The following is a 21,615-nucleotide window of genomic DNA, read 5'->3' on the forward strand; positions in this document are numbered from 1 at the left end:
CAATTTAATTTCTCAGAGCAGGCGGCGAACATGGCAAGCAATAAACACATGTCACCTTTTATTACTCCGGTAATTTGACAGTATTGAAGCCCTTGTACGCAGCGAGGTAGGGAGCAGCCTGCGAGACGCGCTGCAAGCTCTAACCATACAATAACTATTGGGATATGGAGTTTATTTTAAGGCTACATTCACATCTCCAGTCACCCATCCATTATGTGCATCTACAGAAATGTATAGATTTCTATCAATCCCCATATGGAAGTATAAAGATGATGCGTAAGAAAACCGGATATTGAACACTATAGGTTACTCTAAATGGCCATCATGTAGCATAAAAACAAAAACAAATATACACCTATAACATCCATTAAAAATAACCACTATTTTGCGTCTACAGCTCCAATGCAAACCTATATGTCACCATGGTAACAGACTGCAGATAAACCACGTGTAGTCTGAAACTGCAGTCACACTGTCATTTTCATACTAAATTAAGCAAGGAGGATTGTCACAATTGTAAGATGGTCATTCATTTTGATACTATATGACTACATATATCACAAAACATCATGGCTTCCTGTAATTAGGAGATTTTGTTATGTTGTTAAAGGGGTTGTCAGAGATGATTTTTTATTTTAATGCTTGTCAAAGATTATCTTTAAAATTATGCTCTATAACATGCTGCCAGCAGATTGTACACAGTATCCCTGCTGCTTAGCTCCTTCTGCTCTATAACATGCTGCCTGCAGACAGGACACTGCATACAATGGGCTCAGCTCCTCCTGCTCTATAACATGCTGCCTGCAGTCAGGACACTGCGAACAATGGGCTTAGCTCCTCCTGCTCTATAACATGCTGCCTGCAGACAGGACACTGCATACAATGGGCTCAGCTCCTCCTGCTCTATAACATGCTGCCTGCAGACAGGACACTGCGAACAATGGGCTCTGCTCCTCCTGCTCTATAACATGCTGCCTGCAGACAGGACACTGCGTACAATGGGCGCAGCTCCTCCTGCTGCTCTATAACATGCTGCCTGCAGACAGGATACTGCGTACAATGGGCGCAGCTCCTCCTGCTGCTCTATAACATGCTGCCTGCAGACAGGACACTGCGTACAATGGGCGCAGCTCCTCCTGCTGCTCTATAACATGCTGCCTGCAGACAGGATACTGCGTACAATGGGCGCAGCTCCTCCTGCTGCTCTATAACATGCTGCCTGCAGACAGGACACTGCGTACAATGGGCTCAGCTCCTCCTGCTCTATAACATGCTGCCTGCAGACAGGACACTGCGTACAATGGGCTCAGCTCCTCCTGCTCTATGGGAATGAGGGGGTTGGAGTTTGGCATAAAAATAACAAACATACTACAAACTCACAGGTGAATGGGACGCTCAAGAGGGGGAAATATAGATATATTTAACCCCTCCCTCCCCAATTCCTGGAACCCAATAAATAAAAACCTGATCCTCGACGCCCCCTTTATTAAAGTTACATTTTATAAACACAAACACACAATATGCAACTCATCAGTAATTATACTGTAAATGATGCTGCTCCTCAACTACCATTTACCTGTCAGATACCTGAGCAGCGCCAACTGAATTCAGAAGTCACATGACACGAGGGTCACATGACTGACGCCGCGCTTAGTCCCACCGTCCATAGGGTTACAAACTACTGTCCTGGTAGGAGAGTCGTCACAAGCTCCACATATTGTATAATGATACAATGTCTGTATGCAGAAAAGCTACAATACCAGACAGAGTCACAGAAGAGAGACGCAGAGAGTCACATTATAGTTTTGGTCTGAAATATCTTAACATTTCCTTTATGACAGAACAGATTTTGGTTTTTTTTTTGTTTTTTGTTTTTTGTTTTTTTTTAAACCAAAATCGGCAATTTTCTTAGAGAAAGAAAAAAATAAACACTCACATTCGTGTATTGCTCGTTTTGTTCACAATAACAGATTTGCCGCTCTGGTCCACATTGTGGTCAAGGCCGAAGTACGCCGCGACTCTGTGCAGGAGCATCCGGTGATACGAGGTCATGGGAGGGAACTTCTTACGCTGAACTCTACAATAGAGCAAGAGAGGCCAGAGCATCAGAGGGTTTGTCTATTCATACTACTACTACTCATATAGGGTCATAATCCTGAATTATTCATAATCCAGTAATGGATTTAAAAGAAGATTTAAGAAATTAAAATATTTATGAGCGATCGTCAATATAAGATTGGTGGGTGTCCAATTGGCGAGCTCTGGTCTAAAATGCAAGGATGACATGATATAGTGGCTGTACTTGGTATTGCAGATCATCCCTGTTCACTTGAATGGGACACAAGTGCCAAAAAAACATATTACTAAATAAATTAAATATCTCAAACCTGGGAAGCAGAAGTAGAGCTCACCACAGTTTATCGTTCAAGCTGTGGTTGCCGGATGCTCTAAAGAAAGCTAATCTAGTCAGCTCCTCCTGCTCTAGAACATGCATCTGCACATAGGACACTATGCATTATCTACCTAGCTGCACCTGCTCTATAACATGCTGCCTGCAGATAGGACACTATGCTTTATATGCTTAGCTGCTCTTGTGCTGTAACATGCTGCCTGCAAATAGGACACTATGCATTATCTACCTAGCTGCACCTGCTCTATAACATGCTGCCTTCAGATAGGACACTATGCATTATCTACCTAGCTGCACCTGCTCTATAACATGCTGCCTGCAGATGGGACTCTATATACAACCTACTCAGCTACAGCCGGTAATATCGGGAGCAAAGTGAATAGATGATATAAGCAAACTCAGAGATACATATATCAAAGACTGAAGCCTCTCTACTTACTCATTGGTAGAAATAAAATCTAATATGTCTTGTTCCAACTTGAGCAGCATCATTCGGTCCCTAAAATTAAAAAAAAAAAAAAAAAAACACACATGAAAACAGATAAAGTTTTGTTATTTTTCATCTGTATTTTTTTAAGTTTTCCCTACCATTGACGGCGCAGGCACCGTGCAGCCTCCTAATCCTCTGCTCACTTTCTCAGTCTCTAATTCAATCCTAATCACCATTTAAATTAATATTAATTAGTTTGGTTAATGGAAGAGCAAGAACATCAATTATGAAAGCCGTCAGAAAGTCCGCAGCCTGCACCGATCAGACGTCCACATCCCTGCCCCCAAACTTCAGCAGGAGGGAACATTACCGACACAATCTGTATTGATATAGCGCCATCATATTCTGTTGCGCTTTACAAAGCCTGGTTCTGGTACCTTATATCTGTGTACCCAAGGAATAAGCTTAGTTGTGTGGGCGCACACATGGCGTGAGCACGGCTGCGTGGGCGCACACATGGCGTGAGCACGGTTGCGTGGGCGCACACATGGCGTGAGCACGGTTGCGTGGGCGCACACATGGCGTGAGCACGGTTGCGTGGGCGCACACATGGCGTGAGCACGGTTGCGTGGGCGTAGTGCGAGTATAAAGGGACTTCCTCTCCTTCCAAAAGAACCAAACCCTCCACCTCACCCCATGTGCCCTCTCCGCACACTTTGTCAGCGATAGTCACACTAGAGGTCCACGGCGGCTCATACATAAGAGTGTTCTCCATCGGGGTGGTGAGTCAGGAAGACAATAGCGGCAGCCGCTGCCTGAGTGAGCGCAGCAGGTGCCCGAATCCTAACAAAGGATTAAGACATCTCGCTGCGGAGCGCTGGAAATAGAACTCATCGCATTGATGTCTGGAATGCTGCACTTTAGGGTTTACACCGCTCTTTTACAAATCAAAGGACCACATATGGTGAGCAATCCTGAGGGTCCGGGATTGCACTGGGTTATTTTAGGAATCCCATCCGACGTGCCTGCAAACAACCGTGGTTATGATCAGTTTATCTGCAGTTATATCATAGATGGAACGATCCTGAAAAGCAAAATTGCCCAGCTCCTTTGGAGCTGTAAAGGAAACTGTGTATCCATATTTGTTTGGGGCAGTGGTGGCGAACCTACGGCACTGGTGCCAGAGGCGGCACTCTGAGCCTTCTCTGTGGGCACTCAGGCCATCACCCCTGCATGAAGTTCACCAGGCAGGACTGAAAGAATCTTCCTACAGAATCTTCCTACAATGATAGGTGAATTTTGCCCTCCTCCTTTCAACTGCATTGGTGTCTTTAGGAGGCTGAACGATTAAAAGTTGTCAAAGAACAAGGAGAAATACATTACTGCTTAAATTGCTGTGCTGGCACTTTACAATAAATAAGCGGCTTTTGGTGGAAGTTTGGGCACTCAGGCTCTAAAAGGTTCGCCATCAATGGTTTGGGGTATATATTGGGAGAGCCGTTTTTGGCAAAGATGGGTGATGATAACCCTGGTTCCGCTACAGTTTGTGACCCAACTATACAGCAAATACAGAAAACCCTGGACGAACCTCAAGGCCCAAATGATACCACTGCAGAACATTCGACAGCATAGAACATGTACAAACCCATTCCCCCCCAAAGTCTTTATGGTTTTCATCGGATGAAAATGTGAAAGAAAGGAAAGGCTCTATGAATTTATCATCCTACAGAGGAGGGGTGGATAAAATAATTCTGTATATGGGATCAGAATCTGTCCAAAAGGGAGAGAGAAAGAAAAAAAAAAAAGTAAAACATTTTTTTTAAAAAATCCTAAAGAAAATGACGACACTTCTGGCAAACTGTCCTACGCTATAAATCAGGAACGGTTAATAAACTCCCCGAATTTCAGCCATGTTCCCGAGTGTTCGGCAGCTAATCTCCGATAATATAAGCAGTCGTCTCCATCACAAGCAGATGGGAGAAGAGGAAAAAAAAAACACAGAGGCTTTATTAACGAGTCTTTAAATACCAAGAGCCAACAGGTTGGTTGCCGAGCAACAGTAATGGAGAGAAATTTCTGGAAGAAACGAGGATTTAAAAAGATTTCAAATAATATGTCATCTTGTTTAAAAAAAAAAAAAATGGTTAAGGGTAAATAAGAAGGCTGCTGATTTTTTTTTTTTTTTTTGAGGGGGAGTTTTAGGAAGTTAGAACTGGAAAGGTTTCACACATCGACCACATGGAAAAGTTTTTTTTACATGCCAAAAAAAAATGTGCTGTGAGGGGGGGGGGGGAGGGAGGTGGAGCATGTGTAACAGCCTGTGAAGCTACAGAGTGGAGGGGCTCTGGTAACGCCCTTCAGATTCATTAGCATAATGTTAAAAGTTGATTTTAGAAGGAAGGAGGACATGGATGACAAGTATAAGTCGTCAACGCGTTCCCTGGATCTAGGAGTAAGTGCTCCTGGTTTATCATACTGGACTATACACGCATATGACCATGTTCTGTTTTTCCGCTGCTGCCCATTAAAAATGTCTGACCACTCTGCAAATCTGGGTAGGAATAGGACCTGCCCATTATGTGCGGCACGGCTACTCGGTACATTAATGTATCGCTCTGTGCACTTGCAGAATTTCCTGTACTAAACGGACACGCCGAGAGCGAAGTTGGCGATCAGGAGAGCGAACAAATTTCCCATTGTAGCTAGACAGGAACTGGTAGTGGGGACCACAAGGCAACGCTATGAAATGCCTTCATAATAATATTTAATAAAAAGGACTCGCAAGCCCTAGTTGCACATGACAGGCCAAAAACCTATGATGAATCCCCACCATGTGCCATACATCCCCAAGTCAGAATATTGGGGGTTGTGCAATGGCCATGAAGTCATCCATCGTGCAAATGGCCGCTGTAGTCATAGGTCTGACAGCGGGCTAGCTCTAATCCTTTTGCCCGTTTTTTGGGCAACCAGTGTAATAGCATGGATGCAATGGACATTGTCTATTACTACAAAAACATGGCAGATTTCTCCAAAAAAAATAAATAAATTTGCCACTCCGGCCCATGGGTTGTGTCCACGACTGTCAGATTTACACTGAAAGTAATTGGAGCCAAATTTAATATCAGACACGTCCGGTGTTGCGCTACTTGTCAAAGAACGTTGTCCTTCTAAACTTCAAAAAATTTTAAGTAAAATCGGCTACACAGGATTAGAAGGACAACCTCATATTCGGAGTGGTTTTACATCTTCAAAAACATCTTCATTAAACGATTAACATTCCAATAACCTGAATGACCTTGAAATATAACCTTATCTTGGGTAACATTATTAGGAAATCTTTTCCTTCACCGACTCTCTCGATAACCCTATGCCAATGTGTCCTGCTGCTGAGACCTCCAGCGACCAGGAAGGACCTAGCAGTAAGTGTTCCCTGCACCGAAAGTAAAGTATTACAATGGTTTAATTTCTGTAGAACCCAATGAAGGATTGCTCTGCCTAATGACTGATGTCCCCTTCCCCCAACAGTGTCTCGGAAGCATTGATAAGGTTTTCGAAAAGGATTCTTCTCTCAAGACCTCAAGACCTCATACCAGAGGGCACCTAAAGATATCCCCAAGCCTCCATCTGTTACACGCCTACATCAAGGTTAATTCCTATGCACCATTTTTTTTTCCCACTATGATCTTTAACTGTCCTTATTACAAGCTCCCTTGAGTTTTGTGGAACATCTCAATGACACGGCGGCTGGATTCACCTTGCAAGAACCTTCCTTCATCACGACTAATACAGCAAAAGATGGAAACCCCAATGGACATAAACAAAGACAACAAAGTTTTATGAAGAAGGGAACGGATCCCTCACAGACAATGTTTATCCTCAACTTCCCCCCCATAAGCAGATGTTTTGTGCCGCTTCGTGATGACTCGCAGTAATATTAGTGTCACAAGCTTGGGATTTTTAAATGAGTTTAGATGGCAGAAGTAATAAAGCGGAGTCCGAGAGACAGTGAAGGTTATTCCGAGTGTCACTTGTAGAAACAATTTATTTCCCTAAAGAGATCTGGTTCAATATTTATTCAATTTATAAAAGAGCAGAAGTCATCGGCATTAGAAGACTGTCAGACATCTCCAGCAATAAAACAGGATCAACTGCACCTACCTGGGGTTACTCTTCAGAGTGTTCACCAAAAACTCATGGAGGTCTATGCCGGTGGAATCTGTGTATTCTTGACTCGAATCTGAAGGCGAGAGAATTGATGGTGGGCAATTTAACAAAAGTAGAAACATAGCAATGGGTCAGAGTACCGGCTAGTATGTCAAGCGGCCTTTGGGATATAGCAATGTTTTGGGGCTGTGATATGGACACTACTGTTGACCCCATCTCTAAAAATAGAGATATGTTCCCCAATATTTCCAGATTTACGTTCTTACAATTTTTCTATAATAAACGTTGCTACAATATCCAGAAGATAAAACATCTAAATCAAGGGGAATCCCACTGCCTGGACCCTTCCCGAATTACTTTTGTCATTGGAACATCAGAAGACCCAAAGCTAGAAGTCTCATTTAATGGAGCACGGGATGAGTTTCTATACAGCCTTTCATAGAAAGTTATGGGAACATTGACACAGATCACCTTTAAAGAGAATCTATCACTACCTCACACTTGTGGAGATGAACATGCCATTCTGTTTCACAGATTATAGGACAGTTTCAATTTTCTTTCTAGCCCCAAGAGTTGCCTGAGATATCAGTCCCAGTATCTGACCATTATAATCCGCTCTAGCGTCAAAGAGGAGGTTCTGGGGGTGGAGTAATGTGAATCTTCTTAGAAAAGTAGAAGATAATTCTAACAACACATGCCCCTACCTCTGTTCAAGCTCCTTTCTGACAGTGGGGAGGATTATAATGTCAGATACAAGGAATGACCTCTCTGCAAACGTGGGGGCTAGAAAGTGCCCCCGAGTCCATGTAGCAGCTCCTACAGCATGGCATGTTCATTTCTGAGGCGGTGAAAAGTCATTCATTCCCTATCCTCTAAATAGGGATACTTATCTGATCAACAGGGGTCCAACACCATAAATCCCCAAGGATCACAAGAACTGAGGTTCACAAGTGTCCCATGTGGATGCAATATTGGTGGCATGAGTGACCACCACCCAATCCCATCTATGGGATAGAATTGAGAGTTCCCACCATACATGTAGACTCAAGGAATAAGAAATTTTCTCAGTGGGTTCTATGCACATCACATAGGACTCTGTAGTTAACTTTTTTTTGTTTGTTTTTTTTTACGTGTAGTATTCAGAAAGACCTTCATTAGGCAGGAAAACCAACAGAAGGAAATTATATTATGCCATGTGGTGAAAGTATACATTTTCATTCCAGATTAAAAAAAAAAAAAAAAGTTGCCATGCAAGCCACAAACCTCGAGAAAGCATTTTTCGTGTTGACTTTTCATTCCCTTTTTCTTTTTCGGTTTCATCTTTGGAAGGTTTATCCTCTTTTCCAGGGGATGGTGCAAGCTGGATTGATATCGTCTCCTGGAGGTTTGGAATGGGCTCCTTCAAAATAAAGACAACTCTGATGTAGCTTTACACTGGAATATATGCTACAAAAATAGCTCAGGAGATCAAAAGAACATGAACCAAAAAAAACAAAATCCCATCAAAATTGTCAAAATTGGAAAGTAGCGAGATGTACAGTCCTAATACAGTGGTTATAGGGGAAGGCAGTTCTGGGCACGGGCAACCAAAGTCGACAAGGGGCCCTCTTCGTGGATGCCCTCTGACCGTGATAAAATGTAACGTTGTTGTACAAGTGACAATGTGGCCTTGCTTGTAAGTCTTTAAGAAAAACTTTAAGGCAGAACTTTGAGACCCGATGCATCTCTATGGAGCTAAATAATCCGAGGAAGCCACATAACCAATACAAAAGGAAATATAATCCAGCTCACCTCCCACCAGCTGGTTTTATGTGGTTGCAAACCTCCATGCTGCTTATCCAAAGTAAGAAGACGTCCACAAGCCAGCTCAGAGTTAGTTATTGGATAAAATCTATTTAATACAATCTGAGTTGGATCGTGGACTTCTTCGGCATCCCTGTAACCTAACACGTCCAAATCACAATAAAGCTCCGGCCATAAAGTGGGCAAACATACAAAATATCCAAGAGAGAACCAGATCCGATTTCTAAAAATGGACAAGTTGTTAGAAAAGGAGACCAAGAAGCCAGAGCATCGCAGGTTAAATTTGCCATCAAACCTGTCCACTCCCCGACCAGGAAAAAAGTTAGGCTATCCGCATCTGTCAGTCAGCAAAAACACTGGCAACAAATATTCTACCTGTAAAGCCCTGTCGTCAAAAATGCAGGATGTCCCCGACTTAAAGACACCTAACCCCTAGTTACAGACGGACCTCTCTACCCAATATGACCTCCGCCGAAGCCCTCTGGATGCTTTACTTTAGTCCTAGACTGCAATGAACAGCTATAAGTTGTCGGTAATTAAGTTTGGTTGATTATCCTTGTTCCCAAGAGAGCACAAAGTTTTGAAAATCCGAATGTCACACGGCCAAAATTTTCTGAAGTTACAATTAGAAAATCACTCTCTTCCGGCTACAAACTCAACTAAAGAACAAACCTAAGGAACCCATCTTGTACGTAACCCGGGGACCACCAGTATGGCCATTTCGCCATAGAGTCTTAACATCAGGAAAGACTTCATTTTGTCACCCGACTGGATCCACAAAGCTCTATGATAAAATTTTTTTGGAGCAATAAAAACACGTCTACAACAAACCACCATCAGAAGAGCAGATCACGTCATGGTGTCTGACAATAAAAGAGTTAAGATAACACTCCGAAAAAACCTTGAGTAATTGCAGTTCAGCCTCTCGCTTCATCCAAAGTAGACATCCATTAACCATCCTATAAACCTAGATGACATATTAAAAGCACATCTTACCTAAAAGCCTGGGCATTACACAAGGGGATGCTTGTGGGAGCAGAAGTTTAAATCTTAACAATGTGAAAGCCTGTTGTCTATAAGATCGGAGGCGAATACAAACGGTGGTACCGTAATACAACCAAATACGTCTTGGGCCTTAAGAAAAAAATTGCTCTCCATTAAATAATAAATATTTTCCAATACGACCTCATGTAACCATGCCATAACTATAACTTTTATTTTAAGGTTTATTTGTACCTTCAGAATGGTTGCAAGAAAAAAAAAAGTTGCAAATTCGGAAATTGGGTCAAGGCTGTTACATGAAGTCAATTTAAAGCTGTGAAAGTGACAAAGTTTATAAAAAGTTTATAAAAAACAAGTTCTAATTCTAATATTCTCAATCAGATCACAGAGGGATCTTTAAAGGGAGAAATGTTTTTCTTCTCACAAGTCAAAGCGTGAAAAATAGTCAGTAGATTAAGACGGGTCCAACCGTCTCCGTATCGACCGGTCCTGATATACTGACTATTTTTTTTTTTTTTCACATTTTGGAGTGGGGAGAAGAAAAACATTTCTCCCTTTAAAAACCCGTCTTCGCTCCGATTCAGAATACAGGCGGTCCCCTACTTAAGGACACCAGACTTACAGACGACCCTTAGTTGTCCTCAGCCCCCTGTGACCTCTGGTGACCTCTCTGGATGTTACTATAGTCCCAGACTGCAATGATCAGCTGTAAGGTGTCTGTAATGAAGTTTTATTGATAATCATTGGTCCCACTACAGCAAAAAAATTTTAAACTCCAATAGTCACTGGGGCAAAAAAAAAAAAAAAATGTTTGCCTGGATCTACAATGATGAAATAAACAGTTTCGACTTACATACAAATTCAACTTAAGAACAAACCTATGGAACATATCTTGTACGAAACCTGGGGGCTATTAGGAATTAGGCTCGGTCTAGTTTTTGCATCATTTTACCGGATAGATGCTCCTCTGATGAACGTTCATTATTAAATTCAGTTAGTCATTGCATATTTTGCCAAATTATTGAATCGTTTTTTTCCCCCATGGTTAAAATAGAACCTGACATAGACATGGAGACCCCCAAACATAACCATTAACCATAACCGGTTAATCTTAAAATATTAAGATAAAAATTAACAATTCTGTAAAGACATGGCAGAAAGTACAAAGCCTGAGGCCACATTTTCCATGACTTTGCACTAGAATCCTACAAATCAAAAGTAACAACCGATACAAAATGTGTAAAAGGTAGCCACAAGAGCTGGGAACCAAATGCTTTGGTGTAGTCCACTAAGAAAAACTTAAATGGATATCTTTATCAACAAGCTCAATGATTATTAAGTACATTAGGTACTTTTATTATTATTTTTTTTAATTTTTTTTTTTTTTTTAGACTTTACAGAACTTTTAGGTTAGGAAACCTTGAAATAGATGTCAGACAATATAGAATATTTAGATTTAATATGTTAAGGCTAAAATATCATACGTCAGTGAGATGTTATTTCTTTACTATGTCAAGAAATCACTGTACGTCTACTGTAACGCTTCTCGCTTTATGTTATCCTGTCCCTTTTTCCTGCGCCACCTCTTCGTATCGCTCATAAGCGCCGCAGTCATTTCAGCAGGTCAACTCACAAGGTCACCCTTATATTAACTTTAACTCGTGCTGCAATATTGCAGAACACATTAGGAATCCCAATAGCACGACAACACATAATAGATTTACAAGCCTCAGCACTGTGGAGGGCGGCTGGAAACAGTAATAAGGTAGAATGGATTTTTACAGGGTAGAACCCGGGTGGGAATAAAGGGCCAAAAAAAAAAAAATTCTAAATATAATATATTATATATATATTTACATTTACTATTAGAAGTTATAAAAAACTGCATTTTTCCAAATAATCAATATAATAATAATTAAAAATAATAATAATAATAATAATAATAATAAATAAAATAAAAAATGTTTCTAGTTTACCGTAAGAGAATAAAAAAAAAATATAAAAAGTTTAATGTGCCAAATCGGAAAAAAATAAATCCAAAAATAATTCAACTGTTAAGCAACAAACAAAATTACCTGAAAGTCCAAGGGGGTATCAGCTGTGGAAGGAGGAGGAGATTCTTCACACACAGCCAGACTCCGCACTAGCTTTAACTTTGAACTTGACTAAAGAAAGTAATTTTTTTTTTTAAATACCAAAATTTTTTTTTTTACATTTGCATTCACAATGCATTTTCATTTCACAGCAGTCAGTCCGTAAGCATTTTGAGTAATTGGGCAACACAATGGAAAACATAACAAAGAAAAAAAAAACCACACACAAACACCTAAAAATGAAGACATATTAAACAAAAACAACAAAACACAAACACACAAAAAAAAAAAAAAACTACCACAATAAAAGACAGGAAGCATGCTCAACCCAACTAAAAACAGAAAAAGTCCAATAACCATGCTACACACAGACCAGTTACTATACCTTAGACCTTTTTCCGGTTTGCCCCAAAGGCTGAACTGAGCGCTAAAAAGATGAAGTACAACATTAGATCTAATTAACAGAAAGGCAGAACTGACAACATAAAACTGAAAAAAAAAAAACATTACAGTTTGATTGATGCTTTTAACCGGGACCAATTATTAAAGACGCATACACACACAAAAACCCTCCTCTACACAACAAGATGCTATTGGGATTTGTGAGGAGGAAAAAGTCAAGATCATCAATCATGATTAAGATGACTGGATAGATTAACCTTTCCAAAGTCTCCTTTCGAGGTAATACATTTTAACTAGTTCTATATATTAAAAAAAAAAAAAAAAAATTAAAAAGGATCTGCTCAGAGAATAAAATGAGATTGTGATCTATTATAATTTGACCTTGACCATCACATCTTAACCAAAGGACAAGTACACCCACTAGGCTTGCACCAATTTTCTAAGTTTTAACCGTTTTTTTTAAAAAAATGTCAGGACAGGAAAATTCATAAAAAAAATTAAAAAAAAACACACGCTATTTTAATGGCATTTTCTTGGAGCAATTAACAAGACAAAAGCCTAATAAAAGCCCTTGAATTGTTTAATTATCTTAGTCACATGCAGATTTTTCTCCCCCCCCCCCCCCCCCCCAAACAAAAAAAAAAATTATGGCCCCAATTTTCTTTTGTCATTTGCCATCGAGCCATTAAAATAAATAAAATATTGGTTTTACAGCTTTTTTTTTTTTTTATTGAATGAACAAGTTCAGATGAAAATAAAAACCCTACAAATTTAAAACGACATTTTAATAAAAAACGCATCAACTTGGATGAATTCTTAAGGACGGCAGATCTGGGATATTGACTCCGCTCCCATGAGATCTGACCTGCAGGGAAATAATTAGCTTTTTTTTTTTTCTCATTACATTATACTGATCAAGCTACGCGTAAAATGATCAAAAACTAAAATAACAAGGGCTTTTTTACTAGTAGACTTTTAGAAAAAAAGTTTTTTTTTTTGTTTGTTTTTTTTTGTCTTTACAGGATTGTTGCATTTATTCTATTTGTCTCTGTAAATCGCGTTGCATCAGGTTGGAAGGTTACGGTGATAAATCATCCCTGATCATCAAATGTGAGCTTCCCAACTTAAACTAATTTCCAGAAGCGAGAGGTGTCAATTCCTGCGCCGGTGTAGAAGAAAAAAAAAAAAATTGTAGATCCTTTACTATATCGAACTGAAAAATGAAATGTCAGGAAAGAGATGTCTTCATGACACATGACTTGGGGCTGTACAATGTGAGCAGCTTAGTATAGGATTCAGCTCTCTTAAAATAATGGAAAAAAAATTTTCCCGTTAAAAATAATTGTGTTTTTAAAAAAAAAATATCGTTTTACTAAATTAAATTCAATGTGAAAATGTAATTTAAAGAAAATTGTAGTATCCCTTACATTCACACCACATCTACTAACCGGCTTTACATACAACGTAAGAAAAGAGCCAAATTCAGATTTGGATCCTGTTATGACGCAACGTCTCTATCCCGTTTTAGGTGCAAGTATTGAATCAATATGGTGCAAGACTACAAAGCAGATACACTGAATACAATATATATTCGACAGCTATTCCATCCGACCTCCCCGTGCACATGAACACTTCTGACAGGGACTTCTTGAGTCTTCCTTGAGATCAAGGAGTCCGGCATGTAAACCCAACCTTGATGGTTGGCAAGCCGTGCCATAATTGGGGGTACAACTAACAGACAAATACATGTGGTCAATCTAAGGGTTATGTAAAAATTCCATGAAAAATGTTGGCTTCGAAGGACTAATAGATGGGTTTTTTTTCTTACAGTGGTGCTAAAGAGAACAGCAGGTAACAAATATGTCCGATACCAAGGAAAAAACAACAAAATCAAACAGATAATGTTGAGTCTATTTCCTCTATCTACCTAGTCATCAGAAGTTGAGTAATGACCAGACATCTCACATAGACATTACAAAAAAAATCTAAAAATATACCTACTGTACATGCCCAAAAATTGTAACTGGCCATGCTTTAAGACAACTGCAGTGCAAATCTAGTGTTTTTGGTCATCCGGGATTTACAACGAATGGTTTGTGAGCTATACATTTGTATCTCTAGTAGGATGGAGGACAACAGATAATTGGTAGACACATGGCACCATCAATGGTGCCGTTGTAGGACGCAGCATTCACCAAGCCCCTTTTTAACTTGTAATCAAAAACTCTCCAGAATTTAATAATTTTTTTAAATAAAACTAAGAAAGGACAAAAATTTCAGCCTTACAGACAATAAGAAAAGGGGTCAAAACTAACCACATTTGATATCCAGATAACAAGAACATCCCTGGCACTTAGTTCTGCGTTACATAGATTGTTACTTGTTTGACAGAGGTACAAGTAAAACAGGACAGTCGAACCAAATCCACCTCAACAGAACGGAAGTAAATTCTAGGATGAACCAGACTGAGTTTGGGTGCATCCGGGGCGACCTGGACATATTACCTTATTGGTAGCCACCCAGTCAATCTGGCAAACCCAGGACCCAAACTTAAGAGGATAAAACATTTGAAGTCATCCTGAAGTTATCCTTTACCGCCCATTCAATGTGCAATACGACAATATCCTCCCCCTACAGGGCTTGTAACTAGCATAAAAGCTCCTTTCATTAACCATCTTCAGTTCTTAGACTGGTCACTAGATGGTTTTCCAATCAAGTCTTTCCATCCTTAAGTACATTTTTACCCAAATTTCCTTAATCGCCAGTAAATATCTGCCCTGGCTCTTAGAATTCTATAACTGCAGCCTGTAACGTTTCCACATTCTCGGCTGGATACAAAGATCAGAAGAGACATTGCAATACTGAACCATAGGGATAACCAGCGACAATTACTTAAGGAAATATCAGTCCTTTCAGAATCCTGGAGAGTAAAAAATATGTGACAACTTCACTATAAAGAAGTATAAAGGTCATCATTTTCTGTGGTTGCTAAAAAGTCCATAAATCTTTACTGAGGTCATCTGGACAACTACACGGCCAGAAGGAACTCTTCCTAAGTGCCCCATAATGCACCGTTGGCCTAAAGTGGAGAAGTCAATGGTAAACGCCTCTGGTGAATGCTTATCTAAAGGGAAAACAAAATAATTGGGTGTAACAGTTTAACTTATACTATCCTTTTCCCCATACCCTCATATTGTGTTGCCTCCGTACATGAGCTAGTTAGCCAATCCCATCGAAATCAGGAGGTCCCCTCCCTTTTCTCTAATGTGTATGTGTATTAAAAGACATTTGGAATAATTAAAAAAAAATAATAATACTTTTGTGTATTTTTGGGACTTTTGGTTCTTTATTGATATTTACATCTTCAGAAACCCCCAGATTTTTACAGGCCCCTTTACCCAGCCCTAGTCTATCATAGAAAAACTGATCACACAAGGTCCGTTTTTCAGCTAAACCCAAAAATTTTATTAAAAGTTGCAAAGTGGGTATGGTGGCCATCAATAGTTCAACTTCCCAGTTTCTTATTGCTCAGTTCTAAATTGTGTAACGGAACTTGGGAATACGTGTTCAATAGTCGTTCAGCGCCACCACAGGCGAGATGTAAAATGACACAGTTTGGGCAGTAAGCAGAGGGCCGACTGTGTAATACATGTATGCGCGCATGGTCCTCCCAAGCATCAGATGTTCTTCATAGTTCTAGTTGGACCTTGGTGACTGAACTATAAACTTACATCCTAAGGCCGGTTGAACGCAAGTGAGTGTCTTCTGACAAAATTGCTCCATGTGTATGCTGCATTGACAGGTGGCACCAAATTTGTGAATTGTGGCATGTTCTCCACGAATCTGGTGCCCCCTACACTGCTCCTGTAGAGTGCAGCAACTTTTTTTTTTTAACCAACTGTGGAGCACAGTCCGGCAGTGCACCGGAACGTCCCTTTCAGTGCAGAATTTTGTGTTGCGTCAGGTATAGTGCAGCCGTGCCACAAATGTTTTGTGTAAACTATAAATACATGGGCAAGCAGTTTGCAAAAACTGAATGTGCAAGAAACTTGTGGAGGGGCTTTAATAAACGTGGGCCATAAACCTGGTTTGTCTGGGAGTTTGGCTCAATTTGAACCAGCCTAGGGTTGGTTTCAACAGTACAAATCTGGGACTGAACCCTGTGCAGTCATCTATGGTGCTAGGAGTCCCTGTAGTCTTGTACTGTCCTATACTGAAAACAAAAACTACAGAAAGATAACAGGGACTCCTAGCATCACAGATTACAAGAATGCTAAGAGTCTTAGCCCAAGCATTGTGTTTAGTAGAGGGCATACTGCAAACAAATGGTCTAAATTCCACGTCCCAAACACAGCTGCAAGAAAGCTGCATTGTAGGTTGGGTAAATAAAATTCATACAATTCAAAAAGAAACATTTTGCAAAAAAAATGCAAAACAAATTTTGTTGGCGGAGTCGCAAGTGACCACCAAACAAAATGTTTGTGAATTTATAAAGGTCATTTGAAACCTAGGGATTACATGAAGTTTAAGGTGTCCTATAGTCATCACTTCTAGGACGAATATGCAATTTCATGGTAATGACCTGTTGAGCATAAGAAAGTATAAAAATTATCTAAACAAAAAAAGTGATAAATATTCCACAAGAGCCAGAATTTTTTTGATTCTTTAACATAGTAATATGTTGCCATTTACCGGTTCCGGCTTCTTTTGTCTTCTAATGAGAGGTTTTCCATAGGAAACACCCTGACACACTTGCTGGTGGAAATAGGCAGACTAGAGTAGTTTGGGGCTACGGGTTCTCACGGAGTAATGAAGTGGAGACGGTTCGGTGTCAATCATACGCAGCTCTGCAGTGCAGTCGAACGCTTTTGTAATTACGCGGAAAATTGTAGCGACGGAGTGATGGTTCGAGTGTGTCACTGTCACTATTCATGGCACATAGCTTGGGAACATCTCTAGCGAAATTGAAAACAGCAAGAATTTTCTTCCTCTCCCTCGTCTCCACCTTCGATTGGAAAAACGGTAATTGAATCAAATGTGATTAAAGGGGGGTTCTCCGGGATTATATTAACAGAGTTCCCACATGTCATTTTATGGCCTGAGAATAGGTTTTCTTCTAAGATTTGGTCTTTGGAGTGAAGACATTCTCGAGCACAAGAGTTGGGTTTACCTCCATGCTCGAGACCGATTGGAGACCAAAGTCAGACGTGACCAATGGACTACCGAAATGGTCACAGGTAATATTACAAAAAGCAGACAAGACCAAATCAATCTTGAGGTTACAGGATCGTATGTGGTTACATCGTGGGTAGGATATCATGATTAATAACAGAACAGACTCGACCAATCAATTAATCACGATCTCAAGATCATCTACAGTTACACAGAAGGAATAGACACACCGGAGTCCATATTAACATGATATCTCAGAAAACTTCATTTACCAAAATTACATCTTATAAGCAGCATATAATGGGTCAGGAGAGGCGCTACGTGATCCAACAGTCAACACCAACAATCAGAGTCTGCATCGGACATAGATTTGACCACATTTGGCCACAGCATTCACACCATTTCTACTGGGATTTTATTTCATTTGCTTTGAGTTTGTCTAAAAATTTTGATGTCCTCTAGTCATTACATACGATTAGATTTCCATCTCGCACTAAAACATTTGGAAAATAAGCTTAAAAGAAAAACTTGAAATATGTGAAAATATAAAAAGAACCTTTTGTTAGTTCACCAAAAAAAAAAAAAAAATTAAAAACGGCAGCTCTCAGAAAGTTTTTAAACAGCGCATTAATTATGGAAAGAGAATTTCTAGCGCCTCTCGCTCTCCGAGAACCTGGCTGACACAAAGTGCAGAGTTTGTGTTAACACATTGGCAGAGATTTTATATTTTATTTTAAATGAGAATTTTTTTTTTTCTTGAATGTTTTAGATGCATTAAATGAAAACTGGATAGTAAAAAAAAAAAAAAATACATTCTTAAGAACGGGTAAAGAACGCAAATACTAATATTTAAGGGTCTTTGTCAATCCGACACATTAAGATTTTTTTTTTTTTTTTTTTTTTTAATTTATAAAGTTAATTTGTGCATCATCGATAAGCATTTTTTGGTTCACATTTGCAAAAACGTAAAAGAGGAAAACAGATTACGATAGAAAAGTGTTAAACACGGTGTCAGTGCCATAGGTTCGTAGATTTTATCTTTGTTATTTGGGGTGGGGGTTAAAAAAAATTTATTAAAAAATTTCTTTAACAATCCTAAAGGATTGTTTCCTGATCGATCTTGGAATAAGTGAGAGGGGAGTCAAAGTCCTTGCCAGGATGAAGACAGCTGAAGGGAAGAACAGGTGAAAGTCACATAGATAACTGGCGATATCTGCAGCTGCCCTTATAAGAAACCAAGAATTTATTGGATTTTATTATCCATCCATCATACAAGCGTTGGGGTATGCTGGATCATCTTTAGTAAAAATAGAGATTTTGTGCTTTATTTTACACTTGTTCGCTCTCATCTTGACACTGAAAGGTAACAAACTCATGCCATGCATGCATAATAAAATAAAAAATAAATAAATTTTAAATTAAAAAAAAAAAAAAAAAAAAAAAATCGATAAAATAATTTACCATTCTATGAGACATAACACATAACATTCACAGATAATTCAACGGTTGATATTGGGAGCTGGCGGTGCGGCCTTACCGTAGGATCCTGCTTGTTATCACCGTCATCCTTTTCTGCCAATACTTTCTCATGCCCTGCTGTTAGGAGGAGGTTTTCGATGGAGCTGGAGTGGCTCAGGTCGTTCTCGGATCCCTTCATGGAATCGGGGTCGTCTTTTACAGCAACAACACTAGACATCCTCATTGGAAAAGGTCACTTTAAAACTTTAAAGGATATACAAAACCTGAAGAGGTTAGGAAAAACAAAAAAAAAAAAAAAAAATTTTAATTACTAAAAATTTATATTTTGCAGGTCTAGTTGGTCGGGGTCTTACACAAAGATGTAGGAAACCTTATTCAACTATAGGCGGTCCCCTACTTAAGAACACCCGACTTACATACGACCCCTAGTTACAAACGGACCTCTGGATGTTGGCAATTTGCTGTACTTTAGCCTTGGGCTACAATAATCAGCTGTAACAGTTATCACCGGTGTCTGTAATGAAGATTTATTGTTAATCCTGGTTCTGATGACAATCCAACATTTTTAATATCCAATTGTCACAGAGACTAAAAAAAAAAAAATTCTGGCTGGGGTTAGAATTGTAAAATATACAGTTTCGACTTACATACAAATTCAACTTGGGAACAAACCTACAGAACCTGCCTGAACTGGAGGTTTCTTTATGCTGCCAAATGAAAGCAGCATTTCTATATTAGACCTCTGGCTAAACCAAGTTATCGGGCCAAAGAAGAAACGTAACTCTGCTCTACATCCACATAACATCTATATATAACATAAAATAGCAGGGTCAAAACGCTCACCGGGAACATCTCCACTGCTTGAGTTATGCCCAAATTTCTCAAAACTTCATATTTTTACCATTGAACATTCACGTGTTTGGTACAGGAACACAACATACTTCATAGGCTGTCCCCAGAACTTGCAACAAATGTATCAAAATTATCACCTTATTAACCATCAACACAACCAAAGGGTTAAAAATTAGACTCCGATAATCCACCCTTTGGTTTTTTTCGATGTACTGCCTAGAATGCAACTTAACCAGTGTGGTCTACGGCTGCTGTCATTTCATTTTGCTCTTAAAAAGGTATCACATTCCAAAACAATGAACCCTATAACAGCCCCTGCAGCAAAAATTACCCGCCCCCCCCCCCTTCTAGAACTATACGGTAACAAGAGATAAGAACCAATACTCAAAACTCGTGATCTAATTCCCGATATAAACAATTTACTGCATTCCCAGTGGCCTAGAGGGAGTATAGCATTCCTGTTTAACTCTTGAGGTCCCACATGACAGCAAACTGCAGCCGTGACACATGCCTCAAGGGTAGGTTATTATAGAGTTCCCAATGAGTCACTTAAGTAGAAAATTGCAGGAATTTCCAGATTTTATTTTTTTTTACTCTGTCCTCATTTGGGGGTCATGGGTGCAATTCAAATAACATGCTTCCATCCTACAGATGTCAGATTCCAAATCCGATCATCTTTTTATTTTTTATTAATTTAATCCATTTTTTTTTTTTTTTGGGTTCCAAGTTCTGACAACAATAGAACATAACAATACATTGACTGCAGTCATTTGCTTGTTTGCCTGCTGTAAACCAGTCCGGGGTGCAATGACACCAAATTAAAATGCAAATAAATCCCCCCCCCTCCACCCCCAACCAACCTCCTCTCTAATAATACAACCCCTATTTTTCAGGGGCTATAATTCAGTAAAATAGGGGGGTTGGCTTTAATTGTTTGCATGAAGTGTCAGCCAGGATTCTAAACATAGACTTTAACAATAGACCGATTCCTGTTACCATGGGAACAAGAGAGGAGAAGCATTAGCTGCAGCTTCAAAAAAAAAAAAAAAACTGTGCCGTACAGGTAGCAAAGAACAAAAGAGCAGATTCCCAGCATTCATATAACTGTAGGACTGTGGACACATAGGCAAGTTTTGGTCATTTGTTTTTAGTTGAAGGCTAAATAATCTGACCTCGGGAGAGACCGAAACGTTGACACAATTCTGCAACAAGCAGGGATCTGTTGGAGTGTGGAGATATCCCCATGTGGTGGTTCACATTACATAACCCCCCGGCATGTACGACGCTGCGGAATAGATTACCGCTACGTAAAACTAACAAGACGTTGAGCGCAAAACGTATCGTGCAGCCCCCCCACCCCCTACAATTGTGTATAGATATGCACAAAGAGGGTCTCAGTAGGTGGGCTCCATCTGTGTGTTGTAACGTCTCATCTATAGAGGTGTTAAGATACAAAACTAGCCGTTTTTAATTTTTTTTTAATGGACATTTAAAAAATAAATAAATAAATTGAACGGAATTATCAGATCTCATTAAGACTTGAGGGACAATTGCCTACAATGAACACAAGACCCTATTAGATTCTTTAGTGAGAAGCAAAATTGGAAGCCAATAACTGGGAAGCTTCATTACAGATAGGACCCCATTGTCTGCTCCGTTATCGAATGTGCTCTCCAATTAGTGAGCCCTTCTGAGGTGACCTCATTGAGAGGTGGGCAATTACTGGCCACTTCTCCCCTCTCCATTCAGCATTAGAAATGATCCATAGTCAGACGGGGGGGGGGGGGGGGGGGGGTGTTGGCTTGGTC

The 21,615-nt window shown here is 39.7% G+C and overlaps 1 protein-coding gene across 11 annotated transcripts in view; it reads right to left on the bottom strand.

The window, feature by feature from the left end:
* Positions 1 to 21,615, bottom strand: part of R3HDM1 (R3H domain containing 1) — an 81,705-nt gene that overhangs the window by 29,533 nt on the left and 30,557 nt on the right. For all 11 annotated transcript variants that reach the window (XR_011849476.1, XR_011849475.1, XM_072122254.1 and 8 more), the window contains 7 exons: positions 19,014 to 19,218; positions 12,288 to 12,329; positions 11,885 to 11,974; positions 8,268 to 8,403; positions 6,999 to 7,077; positions 2,850 to 2,909; positions 1,937 to 2,077 (listed from right to left, as the gene is read on the bottom strand). Coding sequence is in view for 9 of the 11 variants with exons in the window: in XM_072122254.1 (XP_071978355.1) it covers positions 1,937 to 2,077; positions 2,850 to 2,909; positions 6,999 to 7,077; positions 8,268 to 8,403; positions 11,885 to 11,974; positions 12,288 to 12,329; positions 19,014 to 19,178 (713 nt within the window). In the remaining 2 variants the exon portion in view is untranslated. The remainder of the gene's footprint in view (positions 1 to 1,936; positions 2,078 to 2,849; positions 2,910 to 6,998; positions 7,078 to 8,267; positions 8,404 to 11,884; positions 11,975 to 12,287; positions 12,330 to 19,013; positions 19,219 to 21,615) is intronic.

This window comes from Engystomops pustulosus, chromosome 8 (genome assembly GCF_040894005.1).
Source record: "Engystomops pustulosus chromosome 8, aEngPut4.maternal, whole genome shotgun sequence".
Taxonomy (NCBI): Eukaryota; Metazoa; Chordata; class Amphibia; order Anura; family Leptodactylidae; genus Engystomops; species Engystomops pustulosus.